General features: G+C 41.4%; 1 protein-coding gene across 1 annotated transcript in view; it reads right to left on the bottom strand.

Moving 5' to 3' along the window:
* LOC137633470 (transcription termination factor 2-like) overlaps window positions 1–10,000 on the bottom strand; it is a 100,629-nt gene that overhangs the window by 42,358 nt on the left and 48,271 nt on the right. The window contains exon 9 of the mRNA XM_068365775.1: window positions 6,058–6,270. Coding sequence (XP_068221876.1) covers window positions 6,058–6,270 — 213 coding nt within the window. The remainder of the gene's footprint in view (window positions 1–6,057; window positions 6,271–10,000) is intronic.

The raw sequence follows: 10,000 nt of genomic DNA, 5'->3' as shown, positions 1-10,000 counted from the left end.
TCCTATTTCATTTGGGTACCCAAAAAAATTCATGAAATTTGGACAAATTTTTTTGGCCAAAAAAAGTTACCCTTTTTTTCTCATTTCAGATCTTCACCTCCATGGGTCTGACTTCATCCAAAATACATCAAGATGTGTCCTAAACATTCAAGAATCAATTCCTAAAAGGATTTGTGTATATATGTATAAACTTTTTTTTTATGAATTTTTATGTCAGGTCTTTTTTTTTTTCTACTTAATTTTTTAAAATATTTTTAATAAATAGTTTTTCTGCAGATGAGTAGTATTTATCTTTACAGTTGTTTTAAGCATTCATTGAAGTTTTTTTTGGCAAAAGAAAAAAGGAGGTTACTGCAAAAACTGATTTTTCAAGAATTTTTTTTGGCGTCGGGGTTGTTCGCGTCCGAGTATACCCTTAAAGGGGTGTCCGAGGACCGTACCTATCCAGGGTTAATAACATGGATGGATAACCTGAGACAGAAACTATAGTCTCCGTCGCAGCCCGTCTCTCTCTTTCTCTCGAACCAACCATCTATAACATTACGTAACAAATATAGGGTGATGTAAGGTATCAGAACAGAGTAGGTTGTCTGAATCCGATCATAGATACATAACTACCATTAGTGGATACGATTCACAAAATATCGCGGCCCTCCGGGACGGGAGGAATAATAACACGGATGGATAACTTGAGAGAAAGGGGGGTGGGGGGGCTGCTAGGCAAGGCGCATACGCTACTCGCGATGACGCAGTGAGCGAAAGATCCAGTCCCCACCCTGGGTGACTTCCCATTCTCTAAAAGCACGTGACCTAAGCCTACCCCCCCTATGTAGGGAGTGGCGAGAGGCATGAAGGGGGAGAGGACACACAGGGGGAGGAGACTGGCTCGAAATCATGTGACCACTGTGATCGGAGGGGGGGGGTACACCGTACTACCCTCCGAAACACAGAGGAAAAACTGATGCGAAGCACGCAAACGAAAACATCATATAATGGCAGACGTTACAAAATGAAAAACAATAAAATACAATGAAATTCAATAAATAGGCTAAATCGGCATATTGAGAAAATGGGAGAATAAGGAACACGGCGTAAAAGGAACAATAGCAAAACTTTCCAATTTCGGGTAGTTGCCGACTTGGAGAGGAAACTATATCATGGAGTGACACAGGTTCCTCGCCCAGAAATAGATTTTTCCTTCGTCAAAATCCCTTATTTACATCAACTACAGTATGTATACCACAGATGCTGATATAATCTATTCGGAGAAGATACAGTCAGGTCTCCTTCTTCACGATGATTAGGTTACAGACAGAGGTGTAAGAAGGGAATTTTCACGAATAAATGCTGCACTAGGGTGGGCTAACTCCTAACCTAAAATGTCTGTGCCCCTTGCTACGAGCGGGTGCCAAAGTGGATGATTAACACAGTAAATACTGCCTAATATTTTAATTTGGTTTCTACAACAGTTTATAATCATATGTACAGTGTATAATAAATTTGCACATATGTACACTATGTACTGGACACAGTAAGATTACAGTACAGTATTGTGCAAGGGTAATGTTTTTCAGTCGTCACCATCCCCCGACGGTTCTGTATAGCAAAAGTTGTTCCTATCTAATAATACTGTACTGTAACCTGATACTCACTGATACTGTGGTGTATATTACAGTAAAATATTTACAGTAATATTACTACAGTACAGCTTAACTGTACTTACTGTAAGTGTTCGGTGTTTTCGTTCAGACGACTCGTAGTCTACGCCACCATGCGTTTTCTTGAAGCATGACGCAACCTCTTATGTGTTCTCTCTTGCGCAGTATGTTTCTTAAAAAAAAATACAGCTTATTCTATAAACTAAAATCTTAAATATCTCGATAATACAGTAATTGCTTCTTTTAAATAAACAAAAACAGTGCATTCCATTACTTTTTAACAGCTGATATCTCTCTCTCTCTCTCTCTAAATATTAGTTGTTCCGACACAGATACAAAACTTCGCTATTTATTAGGTTATTACTTTCGGCAACGCTGAAAACCAGCCCAGACAATTTTAGTGAGGGAGCGGGAGGGGGTTGGGGTAGACTAGCTACCACGCTCACTCACACCTGTCGGTTGAGTAACCACTTTTACTTTTGCCTCTCCCACTGGGAGGCAGGCCACTCCCTACACTCGGAACAGGTGTTGTCCCGCGAACACTGAGTTCCCCGGCAAGCCGCGCATAAAGGATGTGGGTCTGTCTCCAAGGACGACATGAAGGTGCCGCAGCGGCGGCCCTAAATCCCAGGACATGTCCGCAGAGCAAGATAATAACCGGGCTCTCGTAACAACGGTAACGTTGAACCTCCGGGTTCTCGTACCGTTAGTCACGCCGATCCTTCAGATCTCGTGACAGAGGAACCTCGATTCCTCGTAACCTGAGTTACGCTGAACCCTTGGGCTCTCGTAACTCTAGTCGCACTAACACTTCGGTGTTTCGTGACAGAGAAACTCCGGTTTCTCGTTGCGTTCCTCCTTCGAGTTCGCGCAACACAGTTCACGCTGAACTTTCGGGTTCTCGTGACAGAGTTTATTATGAGAGTTTATAAACTTTCGTTGTGTTGATCGTTCACGCTCACACAACACAAGCTATCGTGAACCTTCGGGTGAGCGTAGCAGTGAGTTCTCTCAACAACCTGAGAGCTCTCGCGCGCACGACCAAATTGGCGCGCACGACCAAGTTGGCGCGCACGACCAAGTTGGCGCGCACGGCCAAATTGGCGCGCACAACCAAATCGGCGTGCACGACCGACTAAGCGCGCGCAAACAAAATGGCGATCATGGCGTGCAGGTTCATCCTATGGCGCTCCATATGCACAAACAGCCTATTGCTCGCCATGCGCGCGAACATCCTGTTGGCACGCCATGCGCGCGAACAACCTTCTACGGGTGAACAACATCATGCGCTCCAGGAGCGCGCAATCGGGAGAGGCGTGCGCGCGAGCTCCCTTCCGCCTACCAACAGTTCGGCGCAAGAGCGCACGACCATCTTGGCACTCACAATCAGTCTCTCGAACCCCTTGGGCCTCAACAGAGACAACGAGCCCAGATCCTATCCCTACGGGTAGGCCTGTGCCTATCTTGCCTGTAGGGAAGCCTCCATCAGACAAGAGGGTTAGGGAACCTGCCCAGGTTCCTAAACCCAGGGAACAGTCCTTTCCTAAGGACCTTCCCCCTAGTTCCACAGGAGCCCGTGACCCCCCGTGGCTTAGCAACTTATTTAATGTAATGCGCCAAGCCATGAAGGGAGTCGTTCCCCGCTCCCAGTCCTTAGGTGATACACCTAGGATTCTCTTGTCGCCTCCTCTCTTCCCAGGGTCCTCTCCTCCCTCCGATCCTTGGAGGAGGTCGGAAGTTCTCACACAGGCGGGCCCCTCAGGCAAGGGGAGATGATCATCCCCTCGCAAAAGATCTCTGGGGGAGATTAGGCATGAACCTCAGGGTAGCCTCCCACAGTTCAAGACGCCACAGGGCAGGCCAAAGGGGGAAAGGAAAAGGATTCGTCCTTCAGCCCCCAAGGAGGATAGGGTTACTTACTATGGAGACTCCTTCCCTTCTTTACCGGTCGAGATAGTGTCTAATGAGGCACGACCTGCGACCGGATGGGATTCACCCCGTCCGGCAATGGACTTACATTCCACCCGTAAGCCGACGGAATCCTCTAGGCCCTTGGGGACAGAGGATCTCCGGCCTCGTAGGAGGGAACCGAAGGATTTGTTCACCATCCCCAAATCCTCGGCCAGGCTTCCTTCCTCAATGCAAAAGAGATACAGTATCATACTAATATGCATGATAGGTTATATCAGTGAGGTAATATCATGAAAGTGAATACAGCATAGGTTGAATGTAAACAATGCATGAGATAATTCGCTGTGTTTTTAATTGCTGTATATATACGATACTAAAATGTGAATATTACATGCATTATTACTGGATACAGTTAAGTGAAACACCAGTTTAATAAAAACCCAGTTTATTTCAAATATAGCTGTAATTTTTCACCACAGTTAATGGATATACAATGTACAGAGAGAGCTAGAACCAGCTGGGTGTAGAGATAGGTAGTGGCGCGCAGTGCTCCCAGCGGAAAGGAGCACAGGCTATTTGAAATCATCGCCCAGCTTGAATTTTATCGTGATTTTTATGAAAATTTTTATTTAATAGGTATTGCATTGTTCTTGACCATTCCACTGCTTTTGCAAACTACTAGAAATCAAATTCTTAATGTTTGATTAACAATCATCACAAAGAATTTTTTTTTTCCCTGGGCTGCGAAAAACCAAAACCAAAACCAAGAACCCGTGACTAATGAGGGCCGACTGTATTCTCACTTCTATAATGGGTGATCTAGAAGTTATGTGTACTGGAAGATTCTGGTTGATTGCCCGAAGAGGCCATAGATCAGTGAGGGAGTAATGAAACTTGCTTATGGCTATGGTGCATCACGGCAAAGGAAGAGAAAGCATGAATTACTAAATTTAAATTTGATCAAGCTTGTAACATTACATCCAATGCCCAAGCTTGAGTAGTTTGAGCCGTAAATCCAAAGGTATCTAAATATCGTCTTCCTCACTGATATTGCAACCATTAGTTTTACCAAATCATTCCAAATGCTTCGACACACCTGAGAATATGGAGACCATTCTGTTGTCAACAACTGATCATCTCCCATTCTTTTCTTTTGATCTGCTAATACGTAGTGATTACAATTAACGGTATGGTAACTTCCTAATTTGCACAGGATTGTGTTCTGAATGATGTTGTGCAATTTGAATTTTGTGTAACAAACTACTTTAATTATCTCCATAAGACACAATAGTAAACAAGGTAGTTGGGTTCCATGACTAAATAAATTCATCAATAAAAATTTTTGGAGTTTTTTTTACTTAATACATAAATTATTGTAAAATCACCAAAAGTAGATAAATAAGAATTCTCTGTCTTTCCCTAGATGAGTAGGAGAATGTGATTTATCAAATATGACAAATTTGGAAGGAATTAGTATTATTCCTAGCTATATAAACCTGAGGTCTGTACATAGAAGATGATAACAGCGCAAGCTGGAACACAGCTATAAAACTTTTAATGAAGTGACTATAACTGTACTGCTTGTTACCAGTAGGTAGAGGGGAAGCACCGGCCCTGCTCACTCACGACAACTCCACTTTGATTGCAGACTAGACTTCTGGGAGTAGGTGATGGTGGGCAAAATTCATGTCAAGAACTCTGGTTTATTTAGTTAGGAAAAATGCAAACCCTCTTCCTTTAAATAGAAGACTCAAACATAGGAGGATGTTAGTCCCCTTTCTAACTGGCTGGAGTTTTTTTTACCCAGGATTGCTAAACCTGAGCATGATAATGTGTGCTGAGTAAGCATCCTGACACCTCAACCTCAAACCAGTGGGTTGACGCCCTGTGCAAAGACAGAAAGCGAGTGTAAGAACACCATTGTGACACTGTCTAGGCAATGTATAAGCACTAGGTTTGCGAAAACTGTATACACACTATGGTTCACCCAGAACCCATCTCTCCCTTGTAAGAAGATTGTGGACGTAATAAAAAATTACCAAAATACATTATATCAATTTGAAGTTCATAATCCATTAAGAATTAAAGCTCAAGTTATTAACGTTACTGTATTCTTCAATTCTTTGAACCTTGAATAAACTATATCAATTTGAAGTTCATAATCCATTAAGAATTAAAGCTCAAGTTATTAACGTTACTGTATTCTTCAATTCTTTGAACCTTGAATAAACTTTCCCTGATTGACCAAACTGCTTCAAGAATTGAATAATTACACTTCACCCTTCATTCTCCCTCAATACTGCATGCGTAGGTCTTCATAACATCTTTGAATTTTACCTTCCAACAGTATTCTACTTCTCTCTGAATAACAAATCCAGTAGACGAGGCTAAACTGTAAATTCATAACAATCTAAACATAAGACTCTACCATTATGGGAAATAAACATACAGGATAATATAACAAGCTACAAAAGCAAAATGAACTTACTTTTGGTCCCTTTGGATTTGTGTTAAAGTCTTCAACAATAGCACCTCGTTCTTTGACCAGTACCTGACCAGATATGGTGTGACACCTTATGCCTACCTCGCGCAAGTGCTCTCGTACAACTTCCAACATCGTAGTCCACTGAGAAACAACAACAGATTTTTCTCTGGTACCTTGACTACGAATTTTTTGAATCTCTTCAATGATGCTCACAATCTGTTGATTATTTTTTTTACATTTAATAGTTTGAAAGACAATATGTAAAACACACTCATGACATGGCAATGTGCAGTAATTGTGAAATACAAGAGCATTTCAATTAGAAAATTGTTACTGTGGAGAATAAATTGGTAATTTTGCAAGAGATTTTCTGCTAAGACTAAAATCCTTATTCACAAAGTGTCAAGTTTTCAACATGACTACAGTAACAGGTAATTCTCGAAATTTTGAAAAAAGTACTGTACAAGTTTAACAATTAATAGTGTATAGATTTGTCCAGTGCTTTCATTACAATAATGAATAACCAAGTTATGCTAGGCCAATACAAAATCCTTACCTAACCGTGGTTATTATATGAAAAAGTGAAAAACTTTAAAGTAATTTGTATTTTCCATAACGACACAAACCAGTAATTTTCATAACTGCTTGGGGCGTACGCCTGCCCTTAACATTATGAGTGATAGGTCTCCTCTATGAGGAGAAGGATCAGGATTCAATGTTCAGTCCATGACCTTGTGATACTAAGCCGAGAATGTGTACTTGGTTAACCTTCTCTTGACCTTCCCTGAGGTGATGAGAGTGCTGACGCTTGGGGGGTGAGCCAGACCCCTGTAGTTCTCTTGTGGTAGCATCTCAAGTTTCTCCCTGGCATGGTAGCCATTGATCTGGATCATTGGTCACGCTATGAAGGCCTCCCAATCTGAAGGGCTAGGATCTTAGATACAAGCTGCCAGCAACGAAGTTGAGTATTACCTTGCCTATCTTCATGAATGAGAGACATTGAAGGAGGCCTATGGGATTCGGCTACTCTCTTGGCTGAAGCCAGCATGAGCGGGAGACCTGTCATTGAGGTCAGGCGAAGATCTGCCAATTGGCATCCTGGGTAGCAGGGGGGGAACCTTTGCGGACCGAAGGGCGCAAACCATGCTCCATGGAGGAGGTCTCCCTTCTGACTGAGGCCAGTTAGGTTCAAAAATCCGTATGAAGAGAGGCGATGCAGACGCAGAGGAAAGAGTAATTCCTTTCAGTCTGAAGGCCAGGCTCAAAGACAAGCGATGACCTTCCATCGCCGAGACCGAGAGAAGCTTTTCCTCCCAAAGCTAAACAAGGAACTCCACTATTGCTTTAGTAGTGGCATCAAGGGGAGATACAAAAATCCCTTGCCCCCTCGCGGTTCAAGTTTTGCAGCCTCAGTGCATCTATGATTTTTCAAAAATATTCATCAAAAAATAACAATTAAAAAATACTGACATCGGCAGCTGCATTGCAGAAAGCAGCATTGATTTATTGTACTACGCGATAGAAATAGTTTCCCAGGATGCCAGACAAAGCTCTCTTAAAAGCCTTTGTACATACCCATTGCCACTCAAACAAGGCCCATGATTAGTTCCCGGCGCGAGATCAACGAATGAGAGCACGAGTGGATGTATCCCGTGAGCTGATTGGATGCGCATCACCGCTTCCTCTCCCATCTTCTTCCCTTGTTGTATCTCCCCACTCTCGTTCACGCTGTCAACTGTGTCTCACTTATCTTAGTGTTCTGTTTGAAAATAATATTTCGTTAAACCCTTGCAATGCCTCCCAAGCGCCGTGCCCCTGCTAAAGATTCCACTAGTGAGCCCAAGATGAAGAGGAAGTTGATAACCATCAGTGAAAAGGTCAAACTTTTAGATATGCCGAAACAGTGCAGAAGTTATGCCGCTGTGGCACACTATTATGGAGTGAATGGATCAACAGTGCGCTACGTTCAAAAGACGAAACTAACAACCGCAAACCTGCTGCAATATTATTATTATTACTTGCTAAGCTACAACCCTAGTTGGAAAAGCAGGATGCTACAAGCCCAGGGGCTCCAACAGGGAAAATAGCTCAGTGAAGAATTGTGAAAATGGAAGCTGCATTAGCCTAGTGGATTGCTGATTGCAAAAAAAAAAAAAAATAAAAAAATGTGTTTGGACACATATGATCAGGACAAAGGCTAAATCTCTCTCTGAGTTCTGCCATGAGTGATTCGCCTCCTTGAGGACGAGTCTTTACAGCCAGCAAAGGCTGGTTCAATAAATTTCTAAAGACATATGGCTTCAAAAGTGTGCCAATGATAAATTTCCATCAGGACGCGTGGCTATCTCGCCCCAAAAATAGATTTTTCTTAAATCAAAACCCGTTATATATATATATATATATATATATATGTGTGTGTGTGTGTGTGTGTGTGTGTGTAATATAGCCATGAAAGGAAAAATGAAAAGACTTGATTGTAGTTAGTACTTTCATCCATTCAGGACATTATCAAACTCAGCAATGAGAATACATATACGCAGACATCGTATTTATACAGGAGAAGGGGATCCTACAGCTGTCAGTTTCTTAATAATTCCGGAGAAGTCAGATTTTAGATAAAAGGATAATACTGGATTAATGGAAAACAGGCCTGGGCTTAGATTCAAATTTCTATCTTGAGTACAGGAGATTAAAAATGATTCAACAATATTCCTTTGGAAATAGTCATTTACATGGATTACTTTTTCCGCTTTTGACCAAACCAAGTCTGTGACTTGACCCCAACCAGTGGGAGGCCAAGGCATTATTAAGAGAACCCCTGGAGACGGACACCTGATGCTGTTTTAATCTGATTGGGATACTTTTGGATGTTTGGCCGTCATAGAATAAATTGCACTATTAAAACGTCTAGTTAGAGAAACAGATAAATTTAAGTTTTCCATACATAAAAAGCCTACAAATAATTTTTCATATGTACATTTTTACTCCGGTCACTCTAAAAATATAAAGCATTCAGTTTTTTCCTCCATGTACCTTAGGACATTAAGAATTTGTAGCCCAGATTACATTGAGGACGAGATCACTAAAATAGAAAAAATTGCAACAGATCTTTGTTATCCCAAATATTTCTTAGAAAAATGTATGAATAAGGCTAAGAAAACATTTTATAGTGTCCAATTGGAGAGGAAGGAAACAATTAATAATATGCTTTGTTTGCCATTTCAGATTTGTTTTTTAGATGTTATACCCCTTTTGAAAAACTAGACATTGATGTAGTTCAAATATAATTGTACATTAAAAAACATGTTAATTAAGAATAGTTCTGGAAATGATAATAATGTAATGTATAGCATTCCTTGTTCGGAGTGTAATTTATTGTATGTCGGCCAAACATCCAAAAGTATCCCAGTCAGATTAAAACAGCATCAGGTGGCCATCTCCAGGGGTTCTCTTAATAATGCCTTGGCCTCCCACTGGTTAGAGTCAAGTCACAGAATTGGTTGGCCAAAGGCGGAAAAAGTAATCCATGTAAATGACTATTTCCAAAGGAATATTGTTGAATCATTTTTAATCTCCTGTACTCAAGATAGAAATTTGAATCAAAGCCCAGGCCTGTTTTCCGTTAATCCAGTATTATCCTTTTATCTAAAATCTGACTTCTCCGGAATTATTAAGAAACTGACAGCTGTAGGATCCCCTTCTCCTGTATAAGATATCTTCGATGAATTTAAGTTCATAAAGGTGCTGTATCTTCCACTGAATACCACCTCTATTCTCCAGCCCATAGACCAGCAAGTCATCTCTAATTTTAAGAAGCTGTACACCAAGCACTTATTTAAGCAGTGCTTTAATGTCACGCAAAACACCAACTTTACTTTGCGTGAATTTTGGAGGAGCCACTTCAACATCGTGCACTGCTTGAAGATCATAGATCAGGCTTGGGTGG

The sequence above is a fragment of the Palaemon carinicauda genome, chromosome 3 (genome assembly GCF_036898095.1).
Source record: "Palaemon carinicauda isolate YSFRI2023 chromosome 3, ASM3689809v2, whole genome shotgun sequence".
NCBI lineage: Eukaryota > Metazoa > Arthropoda > Malacostraca > Decapoda > Palaemonidae > Palaemon > Palaemon carinicauda.
Note: the sequence above shows the minus strand (reverse complement) of the source record. Positions and strands in the feature narration are given on the sequence as shown.